The following is a 17,147-nucleotide window of genomic DNA, read 5'->3' on the forward strand; positions in this document are numbered from 1 at the left end:
CTAGTAGCCCTCTGTCTGTCCTCTGCCTTTTTAAGATGGATGAAGCCCTAAGCCCTCTCATATTGTCTAATGCAACATGACAGCAGAGATAGGGGGTTGGGATGTTGGTTGGTGGAGAGAGAATCAGCCTCTATGACTGATGTCTGTCTCCGTGTTTTGTGTGTCTCATCTGACTATCGTGTTGCAGTAAATTAAGTGAAATTACATTTAATTGACATTGATTACTACAGACACTAATGGACATAAGGTCCTATACACTGCATGCTACATAGTTAATTTTGATTGAAGAGGGATCTTAAAAAGGACGGTTGCACAAAACTCAATTTTTTTATTTATTACATCGGTTCCATGTATAATATCATATAAATACATTTTTATATGACTGAGCCGAGTAAATTATGGTAATTAATTACGATAAACATAATATGAATTGGAGACTAATTTGAAATTCTTCTAAAATGGCTAAGAATACTATGTATTTGTACAAATCAACAAAACAAAAACTTAACTTCAGGGTATTTTCATTATTTGCCATTCCTATGCTCCAAGTTGTGGGGTTTTGGTAAAAAAAAAAAYAATMATGTAGAGCAACTGCCAGTGTTTACTTATGAAATGAAAGGCAGACACAGGTAGGTGAGTAAGGTCTRTTTTAATGAAACAATGACATCCTACAACCAATGATTGAAATAATAAATGGTGGCCCATGTCTGTCTGTCTGATGCAACAGGTTGTGCTTGTTTTAAATGTCAACTCAGAAGACACAATCTGAAGTCCTTATTCCACCATTCAGGTATAACAACGTTTCTGAATTAAAAGTCGCTAACCTATATAGGCTACTATTACACATCCCTCTGAATTTGTTATCCACTCCTGAATTACCCTTTTAGCTCARCTATCTTGTCAAAAGTTAATGGAAACTCAACCCTGTACCAGGTGAGTTTGTGTGGGCATCCCAATCCCGTTATAGATTCCCCGCTTTATATCCTCTGGGTTCACCACTATAGTCCACATCTGAACTCAAAATCCCCAAATGGACCCAAGATGTTAAAAAGCACACATCTATTCATCTGTCTAGATATTATACATGAAAATCTGACACTTCTGAATGTATATTTACGGTGTTCTCGAGACATGGAATATTCATTGGGGCTCTGCAAATGTGTGTGTGTGTGTGTGTGTGGTAATGTGTGTGTGTGTGTGGTAATAACCTACATAAAATCATTGTCATATATGCACATTTTTATCAAATCAAACAATATCAAATGAATGGGTTAAAAGCCAAGCAACAACATGAAGCTTGATACTCTGGTTTTAATATACAGTACATAGACGAAAATAAAGACGAAAATAAGTTATGAGAAYTATAATATATCTGTGCTTGACATGTGAATGAATGTAAATACAACAAACAGTCTAAAGTAATTTTCATCTGTGTCTGTTTCCCTGTGTGGCAGTGTCCAGTTCTTTTGAGCATACAGGGGAAAGACTGAATCTGCATGCGAGAGTCTTCCCTATTAGACTGATCAAAAGAAGGAAAACAGAAAATAAATGAGTCAGGTTCCTCTCCTTTTCTTCCCCCTCTCCCATCTTCACCTAGAAGTCCATGGACATTGAGCGCTGCTGGGGGTCGACGATGCTGGTGTTATTGCGGCCCCCGTTGCGGGAGCTGAGGGTGCCACAGCCTCCTGGRCCAGKACTTGGCCCGGCKGCTCCGCCGCGGACGTAGATCTCACAGGGGATCTCRTCCATGACGCGGTCTTCAATGACCTTCTCGGCGCAATCYTGAGTCTGTTTGTAGCCGTAGCAGCTTTTCTTATAGGTGCTGTTAAAGGTCTTCATGGGCGGGGGCTTGGAGAAGTCGTTGTGGTAGGAGAGCTCCATGGAGCTGAGGGMGGTGCGGCTCTGCTTCATGCTGCCCCCCGAGGCCTGCAAGCCACAATGGTGCTCGTGGACACAGCGCGACGTGGTGGAGGAGCGGCGCAGCTTGTGGTAGCTCTCCAGCTCCTCTGATAGGTCGGCCAGGTCAGAGGAGATCTCCTTGTCACGGAGGGAGAACAGCTCGTAGTGGGGAGGGTCAAAGACCTCCTGGAAGCCAGCCTTGTTGAAGACTGGCCGGCGAGCTACCAACTTCTTCCTGGGCTGCTTCATCTGGACCAGGATGGAGATGATGAGTAGGACTAGAACCACGCCTGAAGACACGCCGATCACCGTGCCGTGGGTATTAGTGATCTGATGGAACAGGCCATTGGATTTTTTCTCTGTGAAGCGGAAAAAAAACAGTAAGTCTACTATAATGGTTTGGTTGTCATAAGTCAATTTACCACGTGATAAAAGTACTAAATMATTAAAAGTATCCAATAGGAAATTAAAGTTTCACTCACCCTTACAATGGTTCTCATCCCAGGGGTAGACACAGTTCTGTACCCCATTACACACCAAGGAGTTATTGATGCACATGTTGCTATGGCAAAAGAATGTGTTGCTATTGCATGGGGCTGAAACAAGAGACAAGGTAAAGTTATTAAAGATGAAAACTACTGCAATAAAATGCTAGATGTCTGCAACTTAAAACCATACATCATCATTTACAGCTTGCATGACATGATTGGCAATTGAAATGGCTGCTTCTCCTAGCCACCGTGTAGAGGGGAAAACAGCGTATGGAGTGCAGTAAATCAATTTAGACGGCCATCACGAGGCACAGATGGCCAGGCGCGCTGAGACTCCAGACTAAACTAGCTCTTACAATGCGAGTCACGAGACAGCCAAGAAGGCTGGTAAATTGAACGTGGCTGCTGCACCCAGGAGATGGATGTGCGAGGCTGGTTCTGTGGGTCCTAACAGGCTGCCCCCCGCCACAAACTTACATCCCCTTTCCTCCTGCCACCTTGCTCCACTCATTCTCTATCAGAGATCTGAGCAGCTTGCCACCCCAAATCCCTCTCCCCACACACCTCTCTCAAACCCCATCAGACAGTACTACAGCCCCCACCAGGTCCCACTGCACCCCTGACACATACACGATGTTTAGGGCACGTTGCCGAACACCAAACCATTCCCCTCCACTGCTGCGAGGCTAAGCGGTTCTGACAGCGGGATAAAGGGGTCATAACACGCCTTTCGTCTCCCGTTGAGTGCGTAGAGCTCCCCTGACTATGCGCTCACTTCCAAACCGATTAGACATCTCTCGCATTCAAAAAGCTTGTTCTCTCTCTGGGTGTCAGCGCTGGTTCGTGTTCCCAATCCAGAACCACAGAGGTAATGAAAATGATGATGCACAGGACTAAGTGTGTCAATGGTGTTCTGAGAAGGATAAGGACAAAAATATCCGAGGTGATGATCAAATCAAATTTATTTATATAGCCCTTCGTACATCAGCTGATATCTCAAAGTGCTGTACAGAAACCCAGCCTAAAACCCCAAACAGCAAGCAATGCAGGTGTAGGTGCAGGTGTAGGTGTAGATGCGGGTAAAGGTGCCTTGACTGATTACTGAGCTGAATGTCTCTATGACGTCAGGACAACATYAATTTGAAAAGCAAGGCAATCATGAAATACGTGGTCATGTTTAATGTGTGTCGGAATGTATTAAGAGCTCTGTTACAAAACATGTCTGTTGAATTTAAAAAAGGTAATTAAGTGTTGCAGTGATGGGAATAAAAAAAAAATGTATATCCAAAATGAATACAGCAATTAATACAGCTCTGATTATTCAGGCATTTAAATGAAAATAGTGTGGTGGAGGAACAACTAAAGAGTTTATTTCCAAAACGCTATATCCACTAATTCTTCGTGTTTTTTTCATGATAAATTAATGGTTATGGGTACATATGAGTGTGTAAAATATTACTCTTCTCAGAATTTTTATTCATAGATAAGTGTTTATTAAAATAGGTTTTGTTGCAAAATGCTAGCTAATATATATTACACACACTGTTTAGCTGGAATGTAATGTTCGTATCCTGTATATTTAACATATAAATGAAACCCATCATAAATCTAACCTCATGCTATGGTGTTTGGTTAGAGTTAAGTCTCGTTCCACAGGGCATCCTATTCCCTATATAGTGCACTACTTTTCACCAGAGCCCAAAATTCATATTACTATATTGATATACAGTACCAGTCAAAAGTTTGGGCACACCTACTCATTCCAGGGTTTTTATACATTGTAGATTAATAGTGAAGACATCAAAATTATGAAATAACACATATGGAATCATGTAGCAACCAAAYAGGTGTTAAACAAATCAAAATATATATTATATTTGAGATTCTTCAAAGTAGCCACCCTTTGCCTTYATGACAGCTTAGCCCACTCCTGGCATTCTCTCAAACAGCTTCATGAGATAATTAAAATGTATTCAAGGTGACTAACTGGAGTGCCTTGTTAAAAGTTACATTTGTGGAATTTATTTCCTTCTTACTGCGTTTGAGCCAATCAGTTGTGTTGTGACAAGGTAGGGTTGGTATACAGAAGATAGCCCTATTTGGTAAAAGTCCATATTATGGCAAGAACAGCTCAAATAAGCAAAGAGAAATGACAGTCCATCATTACTTTAAGACATGAAGGTCAGTCAATCCGGAAAGTTTCTTCAAGTGCAGTCGCAAAAACCATCAAGCGCTATGATGAAACTGGCTCTCATGAGGACCGCTACAGGAAAAAAAGACCCAGAGTTACCTCTGCTGCAGAGGATAAGTTCACTAGAGTTACCAGCCTCAGAAAATGCAGCCCAAATAAAACGCTTCACAGAGCCCAAGTAACAGACACATCTCAACATCAACTGTTCAGAGGAGACTGCGTGAAATCAGGCTTTCATGGTTGAATTTCTGCAAAGAAACTACTACTAAAGGACACCAATAAGAAGAAGAGACTTGCTTGGGCCAAGAAACACGAGCAATGAACATTATACCGGTGGAAATCTGTCCTTTGGTCTGAGTCCAAATTTGAGATTTTTGGTTCCAACCGCCGTGTCTTTGTGAGACACAGAGTAGGTGAACGGATGARCTCCGCATGTGTGGTTTCCACCGTGAAGCATGGAGGTGGTGGTGTGATGGTGATTCTATGGTGACACTGTCAGTGATTCATATAGAATTCAAGGCACACTTAACCAGCGAAACACCATCCCATCTGGTTTGCACTTAGTGGGACTATCATTTGTTTTTCAACTGGACAATGATCCAAAACACATATACAGGCTGTGTAAGGGCTATTTGACCAAGAAGGAGAGTGATGAGTGCTGCATCAGATGACCTGGCCTCCACAAATCACCCAACCTCAACCCAATTTGGAATGAGTTGGAACGCAGAGTGAAGGAAAAGCAGCCAACAAGTGCTCAGCATATGTGGGAACTCCTTCGATGCTGTTGGAAAAGCATTCCAGGTGAAGCTGGTTGAGAGAATTCCAAGAGTGTGCAAAGCTGTCATCAAGGCAACGGGTGGCTACTAATATATTTTGATTATTTTAACACTTTTTTGGTTACTACATGATTCCATATGTGTAAATTCTATAATTTTGATGTCTTCACTATTAGTCTACAAATGAGGAAATAGTCAAAATAAAGAAAAACCCTTGAATGAGTAGGCGTGTCCAAACTTTTGACTGGTACTGTGTGTGTGTGTGTGTGTGTGTGTGTGTGTGTGTGTGTGTGTATATATATTTTTTTAAATGTTTAAAATACCGATGTCACAAATGTATCATTTGTACAGTTCTTTAATAAACACACAATTATTTGTCACATTTGATTGTATAAAATCTCGCAGGACTACTTTCTTCTCTGAGAGTGAGGCGGATATCTTGTTTTGCAATAAAACATTGTTATTTGTCWCTCTGAAATGGAACCATCTAGTGATATGTTTCAAGCAAATACTAGTCTGTTATTTAAAAACCCAATGCCGTGTTTAGATCTGGAAAAAAAACACACCAATTTCTATCAGAAGTTCTGTAGCTCTTCACACTCATACCCGTATACGGGTTGAGAATGGCAGATTTGGGCACTGATAAGCACCTAAATCTGAACGCAGTGGCTGTGCAGTAACATGCTATAAATAARTTCAGAGGTCAGGCTCTGCGCTTCACAGCGCRGTATGGGTTTTGACTGACAGCCGTTCTGAAATTGAGCACTGCACGTAACAAGAAGTTTACCCCATCCTTCCCGCTAAATGGGCAATATTTGCAAATGTTTGTTGTCRGAGTGAGGGAAATGCGATAAATTAAAGAGGACTTKATGTATTTTGAAAGATGAGATGTTGAGGATTAGAATAAGTACACCTTTGATGTCATTCAAGCATGCCAAACACCTGCGAGTCCAAATGTGCACTTTACATTTCCATATCATAAAACTCATGTCATATACAGTGTCAACATTTATGTCCACTATGTTTGATGTCGAACTACAAGACAATAGGGTGTCACACCCTCGGTTGTTCCGAACAGAATGAGCCCGTTTGTCTATGGTGAACAAAATMTGCAGCAGAACATGCACCAGACTCCTTTCTATGAGCACCAAAATTACTATCGGTTTCTCTGAARTTCCTTYTGAAAGCCTAAGAAACATRTCAATATAGAATTGTCTATATAGGTCAAGAGTGTAAAGGGTTAAACGTAAAAAGCTAATTTACTAACATTTCTGACAATGGATATAGTGTTTTGGAATAAACGCAATTTACATTCATCTGCCATGCAAAAGGCAGAGCTTTATGCAGAGCTTCTGATCATAATAACAATGAATATTATTATTTATTATTATTGACAAATTATTCAGCTTTTCCATTCATCAATGGAAGATAAATCCCATTTGTCCATTGTGAATGATMAACCATATTTATGGCCAATGTGTTACACTGTTACCTGCATATCAATAACATCTTCTTTGAGGTACTCAGCAAAGTACTCAGCAAAGGCTGGGGAAAAGAATTGGCTTTGCAATATCACTGCTTAGTATGCCACTTTAATTTTCCATTACTAAAATGAGAGTTGAATGTCAGTTATTTACTATTCAGAGGATGTAGATGTCGTCAATAAATCAAGACGAATAATAGGCAGTTGGCCCCATTTATCMCTTCCAACCTTTCAGAAATCTGCTGTGTGTCTGGACAAAATACTGACCACTAAATCACGATAATAATTTTTTTTTAAGAACGAGAAAAGAGGACCTGCCAATTGATAACGTACCCAGACTGATCGTAAATATTTCTCTCCATACGAACTCTTGGTTCAGATGGCCCACAATAACTGCGAGTAAGATTTTTTACAAAATAAGGAGAACACTCACGGTCGACAAATGAGGTGAAGAGCATCTGGAAGCGGCTGAGTCGGCTCTTCTCGTCGGCCCACATCCTCACCACTCCCACCCCGTTGGTTAGCATGACGTCATTAGCCACGGTGCTGCAGAACTTGGCCTTTAGGTTTTCGATGGCACTGCTGCCGTCGTACACTGCCACAAAGTTCTTGTTGCACTCGTTGGAGTGCTCCATCTGGTATTCCAGGAACCGAATGTAAATCTACAGCCAGAAATCACCACGTTACAACACAGAACCATGGCTACTCTGCTGCCATTCAGAAAGAAATGAAACCCAAATTAAGTGAACATTGAAGCATTTATAAAGGGATATTGGTACTGAAGGATAATAGACTCATACTCATCCTGGTAGGCTTAGCCCAATTGTACAGCACACAACCACCGGGAATCATTGACATCAGATGAATAGTTGTAGAACTAAATCTTTTGAGCACAAGATTTATGCTTGGCCCCCTAATAGGCTCTAATCTTAACATTCTGTCAATACCAAACCTGTCTCTGTATCGTTCTAGAGAGCACATTGTGAATTCAGCCCGGAACAATCCAGCCTCTTTAGCACATTTGAACTCGTAAGACTGCAGACGTCAAGTGACTGCTTTTAGCTTCATTCCCAGTACTGCCGATTCTATTTTCTGCATTATTGGCCTAATACCTGCTGCCCTGGTTATGCTTCTGCTAATTTGAGATACTGCTAATTTTGTTTCCACAGCAGAGAGAGGGTCAGGGGACTGGTGTGTCTTACTCCCAGTCTCCTGTGTTCTAATCAATGGGTGTGTTTTCAGTGGCTGGACCTCTGCCGTGAGTGACGTGATGACCCATTTAGCCACTGGAGAGAAGGAGTGGGGCAACAAGATGTTCACCTTGGACTGAGGAGGAGCGCGGATGGTCCAGATACAGTCCAGAGCATCACCAGTCTTAATCTCTGTCTCTTATACACATCTAGATGTGTATAAGAGACAGGTCCAGATACAGTCCAGAGCGTCACCAGTCTTAATCTTATCCTCCTCTTCTACCTGACTGGAGCGGATAACACCATCATAGCCACCAATCTCAAACTGACAATCTGAGGGGAGAGAAAGGTGGAGGACAGGGGGAAAACAGGGGAGGGGGGTTATATATATATAAATAAGAGAAGGATTGCAGAAGAAGGAAAGGTGAGCATAAGGGAAGAGATAGAAAAACAGGCACAAAGTGACAAGAGAGATGTTATAGAGGAAGAGAGAGAGAAAGAGAGAATGTGAGAGAGAGGAAAAAGAGAGGTGCCTGTGTGTGAGAGAGCATGTGTCAGTGAAAGATAGCACCCAGTAAGCTTTAGAGCACAGAGCTCTTCAAATCGGATCGGACAAACCGGTGAAATATTGAAGAGCTTACCTGGAATCGGGTTTAACAGTCCACCCACGTGCAGATGAAAATCTGGGTCTGAAATTATAAATAGGAAAGCACATGAGTCTTGATCCACTGAGCTGGAATTCATGAGTAAAGAAAAGTGATAAGATCTCATTAAAAAGGAAGCCAGATAAACTGGGGAAGGCCATTGGGGGCAAATATCTGTGGCCCGATGTGAGACGCTGATTTCAGTGTCCTAGTGTATAAAATTGGATGGGAACAAACAAGATAAATGAGGCCTTTGACAGTGAATCTGTGGCTGTGCTGCTGTCCTCATTATCCACACCTATGACTGTGTATGTAATGAGGATATGCCCAGTAGGCTAGCTCTAACTGAGAATGTGTACCTGCTATAAAGGTGTATTTGATACGGAACCCAACACCCTCCAGCTCCTCGTCGCTGCTGAACTTGATCCACATGAAGCGGCCCGTGGAGGTGACCAGGCCTGGGTTCTTCGACCCACAGAAGCGGTCGATGATCGGTGAGAAGCCGAACGGACCGTCCCGTACCTCGATGTGATCAAACCGGCACTCGAAGGAGGGCTCCATGTAGTAGTTCTTATCAAAGGCCAACTGGATTCTTTGACGAGGGAGAGCTGGAGGAGGTGAGAGAGGAGGAGGAGGAGGGGTGTGTTGGGTTTTTGCCAAAAGGCTTTGGTCCATGGACTGCGTTTACCTGTACAGCAGGGTCTCAGTCTGCACAGAAACTTGTTAATATTAAAAAAATATATAAAGAAAAAAAACTGGTAACAGCTAAACTCCTGTTTTCTACTCATATGCACAGCCAGTTTATGGATACTTGCATAAACACACAAAGGTATCCATGCTTAGTGCTCGATTCAATCCATATTGCCGAATTCAGCGCTATACATTTTTTATTTTATTGAGCTGGCATATGCAGCTTTTACCATGAATGCAGTCTCACCGAATGCGGGAACATTGCCTTTACATTTCAGTTGCGCTGAACTTCGGTGATACGGATTGAATTGAGCCCTTACACTAATGCACATGTGCTGATGCATACACACATGACTTGGCATGACAACATGTTTCCTTACAGGTTCTGAACAAAAAACACAACACTTCAACCATATATTTGAGTTTTAGAAGTTCATGTCATGTAAATCACACCCTAAATGACTGGCTCAAGTAGCCTCCCAGAATCAACATGACTACCAGTCGCACACACTATTTTTTTAAAAGCCAGCTAATTCCGGGTCTTCATAGATGAATTACATATGAATCAGACTGCCTGCTATGATAAAATGGCAAACGGTAGAAACGTTTATAAGAGCAGGTAATGCCTTTGAACTGAAACAAATGATACCAGCATTTAAAATTATGCCACAGCTCAAACACACAGCTATAGACAAATCGTGTCACTAGCTCACCCACACGGACACAAATGTCACCGCCAGCTCACACACCAAAACAAATGAGCTGTACTTTGAAGGAATGTGGGAAGCAATAATGTCACTATTTTAAAAACAGYAATGAATGGGGAAGCTTACCATACAGATTCAGCCAAACTGGCACTACTGTTATCACAACACTAAATCACATGTATATTTCCCCTGGTACGGACTACAAACAAGAGCTCTCAGTTCAAAGTAGCTACATACCAAATATAGTGTTGCATAGCCTAGCTTGATAACTCAATACAACAGCACACTGAAACAATCAAATAAATACACAAATCGCTCACCAAGAGTCACATCATCTGAGAGACAAAAAGTCTCTGGAATGCGTTCAACAAGCCATAAATTGTGAAACACAAACCAGGTTGACTGACACTTCTCATCAGCATTGAGTGTCTCATCCTCCTAAGACCTTTGGAGATGAGCGATGCAATTCATTACTGGGTTTGAGTCATGATGATCCGGAGAATTGGCCTTGTTTAGCCCTGCTCATTGTGTATGCACATTGATAATTTGGATTGTCAATGCRGTTTTGTCAAGGTAGGTTCTCTGGCTATGCTAGTTGATGTTTCCACAGGGGGAGCCCTTGAGCTTCACCAAGTCTTCCATTTTTCTCCGACTGATGAAATCACACTATCTGTTCCTGCAGCCTACTTTGTCTTGGTTGAGTTATATCACAAATATATATCACAAATATATAAGTGTTGGACTTTTGGATGAAATGACTCTGATGTAGGTGTATATAGTGACTGAAATGCTGTCAAAATAGCAACAAACCAATAAGCACCTATTATCCACATTCTAAGGCACTGCTGAGGCCATTTGTGTGTGTGTGTGTGTGTGTGAGAGAGGGCAGAAACAGAAATGTACCTTCCAAGATGTAAACACACTCCTTGTTAGGGGGATATGTGTTGGGGTAGTTGGGGGACGTGAAGACTCCCCCGTTGATGTTGCGGACCCAGATGCCACATTCGTTAAGATTCTCAGGTGGACTGCCTTCATTCTGAGAAATGGACTCTGAGAAAAGACAGTGAAAAGAATCAAGCCCATGTTTGAATTGGGATATGTATGGGATTAGATCAATTTCTTGTGATTCTGCCACTGAAAATGTTATGTGCTACAACGTGACCAATTATTCCCCCGTAACAGGGAGACGCACCTTTAGTTCTCTGTGCCAGGGCAAATCCCTCTTCTATCAGAATAAGGAGTACCCAGGCTGCAATAGAAAAACATTAAATGTCAATGATTTGCACCGTTATTTTTCATAAAATAACCATCTAATACGAGTGGAACAGGTAAAAACAARTTAATCAAAGTGTTGAAATAATAGGCAAACACAGTAGCTCACACACGATAAGCAATTATGTCAAGCTTGAAATCTGCTAGTTAAGATAGGGAATCGTCATAACCAGTTTAAATGAGAAACATGCCTTCTTTTCTTATGGGTGAGATAATAATAAACCTTTTTTTGTTGTTGTTACTAAATGGTGTATGTGTGATTGGAACAGCTGTGATGCAGGAGCTAGACCGGGCATCATTAAGAACTATAGCCCTACTTATATCCATAGTAACCTAACATAACAGTGCACACACACACACACACACAGTGGAAGAGCCAGTGATCTACGACATTGACAGTAACATACACTAAAGATGCATCTTGCAATTTATGAACACCAAGTGTGTAGGACGTGAWACAACACTTGACAGAATATTGATCCTTGGGTCTTGTAGATGTGTCCCTACCATTTTACTTCATAGGTTGTGCCATTGAGAGCTCATCTAAAAAGCATCTTATCGGACCCAAGACATGTCCAACCTAAAGCCTGAAGCCGAATTCAGATCGATGCCTAAAGAGCCATCTCCTCCATTCACAGATAAATAAAGAAGGCTGTGTATGTGTTGTCATATTGTCCTCTGATGGTGTATCAGGGAGCACTCATTGGTAGGCCCACATCATCAGGCCTGTCAGAGCATCGCCAACCCTCCAGCCTCCCGAATGAAGACAGCACCAGAACAAATAGGATAAGGCTCACAGGCGTGATGCCATAATGAGAGACAGGCATCAGGCAGGCAGCAGCAACAGCACTGCATTGTGTATAATATCAGGGCTAAAACTGCTCGCCGTACCCCTGTGCACATTTCAGCCCACAACACTACTGTCTTCTCCAGATAAGCCGATGTAGGTTTACCCCCAATGGATTTTAATAGACTGCGCTGCTTATATCACATTAAACCATGAGCGGGAGCCTGACAAATGCATAATAGCCACCCAGGCTTGCAAAAAGAAATCAGACCGCATGTTCTCTACTATAGAGAATTGAAAACATCCATTCGCACACACACAACCTCTCTCTTCCCGGCCTTGATACGCTGAAGGCCAAACTGCACACACACACACGCTTTTCCATGCATGGCCTGACTATAASGCTATTCACATAGATTTGCCCTTTCTGGATACTACTCCACTATGGGGGACCACTGAAAGACTAACTACCTCTTAAAAGCAGTCTATGGCAGGAATGAATAGAACACAGTTGGTTCAAACAGCTTTGAATGGACCTGAAAGTCTGATTTTAAAAGGTTGAATGCCTTTCTTTACAAGATAGCCTACACTACCAGAAGAACATGAGTGGGATAGCGTTTAAAATACAAATGGATGGCCTACCACATTGCTTGGTTAAATTAACACAAAAAAAGCATAGATATGTCCCCTTTGAATGTTGGCTGATGCATTCTGATTCTGCAATTATATTACAAAATCAAACATAGGGCTATTAGAACGCTACAGTAACTTYTTGATAATACGTAGAGGACTAGACGTTGTGCCCTTCGTGACTGAAATAGCCCAGTKCTACTGAAGTGAACTCAACATGAGGTTCTCGCCCTCGGTTATAAGATTCAGTGTAGTTTACAAGCTAGGTGTGTTAAACAATACTTGACAGTCCCTTTAATAATAGGCCTACAGTACAGTAAAAAACACWATGATTTCACAGCATAATATCGTGYCTTAAAATGAGCTGCAAACCGCAGCTGTGGCCTTGTCCCAGATGTTGCGCGAATCAGCAGGAGCTGTCTCAAGGTTTGACAAACACCGTTCTAGCTCTGTCACCTTTTACCATAGATGCAGAAGTGTTACARAAGTGAATTGAGACGCAGCCAGTGCAACAACAAAAAAACATATCAAGTTTAAATTGACGTATTTTTCTTTGCAATTTGGTTTTCATTATGCMAATTWGATTTCCGCGGTGACGCGGACATCGACCTTAGGTATTAATAGAAAAMWAACCTAAATTGGAARGCATTCTTCCGGATTGTGTAGCCTTGTGCATATCACATTTTATAAGATAGGATATTGGCACGTTTCAAAGACGACCCCATGCAGTAAAAAAAAAAAGTAATATTAAAGCGAATAGAATATATATATATTACTGAATAGAAGTAAACCTGCAGATGGCGATGCCATTCAGGGATTTAGYCTTCTTGCAAACATGAAGAACACAATACAACAACTTGGCGCAAGAGAAAATACAACGGGGTACATTTGGTAAGGATGAGTTTCTCCTATATTGCAGAAGAATAAGGTATGAATTACATCACTGCCGATACGAGTGATTATTAACCTTCTGTATAATATCAGTGGTTCGATACGATCCAAAAGCACTCGGATGCTCTGTAAAACTCACCTATGTGCATTTCCTCTCCCTGTGTGGTGGTGCCAAATACGTTCTCCTTCTTAAGCTTGGGGAGTTACACGCTTTATTTTCCCATTTTATGGATCCAAGGCAATGAGTCGCTGTTTATACAATCCAACTTTTCATTGATCACCTTAATTCCATAGTCAGAAAGACAACCATCCACTCCGAATTTCCTCTGAGGAAAACAAGCGCTTCTTCTTRAACCACTCCCGATAAGTATTAGATACAACGTTAATTCCATCTAGACAGGTGTCTTGTAGTTCCACATGCAACATATGCTATTATTAAAGTAGGTTGTATTGTCCAGTGAGGTTGAGCAGAAGTATCCGAGAGACGCGCACAGAGTGGTCTGTGACTGTACTGAAGTAATGGCACCAAACAAGGCTCATTTAAGCTCTGGGCGATGTATGCGTGAATGAGCTGCTTGTACGCATGCACCCCATCACCGAGCGTAAAATCGGCTGCGTTTCTCRCTGCGTACAAGTATCTTCTCTGCTCGTGTTGCATTGAAGGATTATATTGGTAAAATGTATTTATGATATAATACAAAACGAACCGAGCAAGTTACAAAAAAACTGAAATGTTGACAGCATTTAATGAGGATACTCTTTACTCAGTAAGTTGTTGCCAAGAGACATCAACAGACAGTAAAACATCAACTGCTATTTAAATGTCAACCATTTTATTAGACTATCATTTTACCATAAGTGCCAGATTGCAATACATTATGCTGCATGAGCTAAAAATAACTCAAAACCGTAGGCTATGCCAAGTTGTCACTTCCAATCGTTTCTTTAGTCATCAGCTCACTAGGAGAATTGACTTTTTCGGATGGACATGCCAGTCTATGAAATGGAAAGGCAATAGTGAAACGGAAATACATTTAAATGAATTCAAAACAAGTGAGAACCACCATGAATTAAGCATGATAAACACTTTAATTTTCAACCCATCATCCCATAAACATTCGAAAGAAATGATCATATTTCCGATTACACGTAGAATCCACACACAAAACACAAAAATAAAATATATTAGACTTATCACTATTAATCATTAGTTTAAAAAAAGTTCAAACCAGACATGAGATGATAACAAAATAAATATTTAGATGTTAGACCAGTACCACCTGAAAACCCAGTGCCCCACGTTAATTCAAAATGAAATACGATTTTTAATAGAAGGGGCTTAGACATTGATGATAATATTGATGATTGCACTTTCTGTTGGTTAAATAACAAACCTATTTCCCCTTGTAAGTAAAAGTAGTTTAAGTGTTATGTGGACCATTCTTCAATTTAACACCACAGTTTAGTTRACGTTTTTAATGAACACACAATGTTTGGCAGTCCAAAAACACACCATGTTWATCATGTGAGACAAACAAGATTATTAAGAGTGAGAAAGACTAAAAAGGACATGACCAAACCAGAGGGGTCAGTAGTACAGGCCATTCCAATACCACTGTGGGTGAGGGCAGTGGAGAGGGGGAGCTGTCAAACAAGGATAGGACATTGTGRCAGGTATTTGGAGGGGAATTTGAGAAAAAGGAGGGGAAAAGTGCATAATGATCTTGACACATACATTAACCCTCATTATGGACCATGTACTATGCACATGATATACAGTACTTACACTGGATGCATCAGTACCCTGTTTGGGTCAGTGTAAGATTCCACTATAGCAGTCCATAGAAAACAGTAACTTTTACAGATTGACATACAGAAGGCATACAGGAAGACAATGGATGACTGGACATACATAATAATTCAAGTAGCATTACAATAGCAATGCTTCCCCCAAAACAAATAAATCAGTAATGTGTTTTGCAGATCAGGATGACTTGGATTGAACATTTAAACCTTGCAAATRCATGACGTAAACTGTCAGTGCCGATTTGACATCCATACATAAGGAGCTAAGCCAAAACTTGGATTTCACTCAGTGTACTTTCACTCAGTAGTCCTGTTTAGATTTGGGTTCAGCCATCATTTTGGCCCTTGAAATGTATAAGGAAATGTGAATTAAAAAAAGAACACGTTCAAATTCCAACCAAATCTGTGCAAGTACGCGAGAAGTAACCTGTCTGTCTCTTTTACATTTGATCATCTTTAATGGATATTTAAACACTTAAATGGCTCATCCTCAAGAGGCTGAGGGGATTAAATAAATAAACAATTCCATCGACCAGCAAACTTAAATAACATTTCCCATGGTCCATCTCTTCCTGTGCTCCTTCACATGGCATCAAAATGGAACCGGTGTGCTTCCTGTCTCTTCTCCCGGTCGTCCGCTTTCTGAAACACACACAGGGCAATGGTCAGGGGTCACGAGTCAGACAAACGCAGACAAGCAGAGTCTAACAGTCAGCGATGGTGAGAGAGGTGGGGCTGAAACCATTATAGAATAATAATGAAACCAGCAGACCTACTGAGTGGTCAGGGGTACAATCTATCTGAGGCAGGAAATCATTATTACAAGTGTTAATGTGGTATCGCTTCAACGGACGATTATGTACCCTCTGTGGGTGAATGAGGATAATTCACGTTTATTTTTAGCGTTCCCTTGACAGGCAGCACATAAAGGCACGTATGATGAAAAAAAGGGAACCTTCAAAATGCAGTGGAGATGAAGCTGACAGATTTGTTCTGGAACTACTCCCCATACGACAGACAGTCCTGATGGAGTACACTAACATCTAAGCAGTGAGTCTGTCGGCCGTATCTGTGTTGTTCAGGACTTAAGGGAGCAGACAGTCTTTAGGACTGAGTGTTCAGTTACTTCCACTTGTTTTTATGGCGTGTACACAGTACATGGACATACTGTAATATCTCCAGTACATGGACATACTGTAATATCTCCTTAGGTCTCATTCAGTGAACTGGCTTGTAATCCTGTCAATATTGCTAAGTTCATTGTGGTGTATGAACATGAAATAATTGAGTGTTCAGGGGATATAATTGTGTCGTTATTCCATGTGCGATGTGTCATTTATTGAATGGTCTGAAACCTACTGATTGAGTGCTAACGTATACAATCTTGTTCAGATTGAACGTGAGGTTCAGTAATGTGATAACTTGACCTATTTGAATGGTCTACTGAATGTGCTAACCTATCCATACTCCGTGCTAAGGCGGTGGGGCCTTGAACTAGCATAAAATGCAGGACAAAATGGGATAAGACCTTTGTCACATTGTATGCATTATGCAACGTGGAGGCATAATGCAGCCTTCATCGCTCTGAAAAGCCCTGTATTCTGTTTAAAACCCACACAAAATTCAAATAGCTCAAACAGACAACGATCGATTCCTCAGGCGTGAAACCAAAAGTTACCTGACAAATAAA

General features: G+C 41.2%; 1 protein-coding gene across 2 annotated transcripts; it reads right to left on the reverse strand.

The window, feature by feature from the left end:
* Positions 1-976: 976 nt before the first annotated feature.
* Positions 977-14,219, reverse strand: LOC111974177 (neuropilin and tolloid-like protein 2). 2 transcript variants are annotated; one of them, XM_070447278.1, is made up of 10 exons: positions 13,791-14,219; positions 11,264-11,320; positions 10,975-11,121; positions 9,034-9,282; positions 8,672-8,719; positions 8,286-8,363; positions 8,161-8,222; positions 7,274-7,502; positions 2,382-2,495; positions 977-2,258 (listed from the first exon to the last, which is right to left on the reverse strand). In XM_070447278.1, the coding sequence occupies exons 1-10, from the start codon at positions 13,798-13,800 to the stop codon at positions 1,594-1,596; spliced, it is 1,659 nt and encodes a 552-aa protein (XP_070303379.1). In that variant the 5' UTR covers positions 13,801-14,219; the 3' UTR covers positions 977-1,593. The 2 variants fall into 2 exon arrangements, with proteins under 2 accessions (XP_070303379.1, XP_070303378.1); XM_070447277.1 differs by having other exon boundaries at positions 8,161-8,185; positions 8,261-8,363.
* Positions 14,220-17,147: the final 2,928 nt, after the last annotated feature.

Source organism: Salvelinus sp. IW2-2015, linkage group LG15 (assembly GCF_002910315.2).
Source record: "Salvelinus sp. IW2-2015 linkage group LG15, ASM291031v2, whole genome shotgun sequence".
NCBI lineage: Eukaryota > Metazoa > Chordata > Actinopteri > Salmoniformes > Salmonidae > Salvelinus > Salvelinus sp. IW2-2015.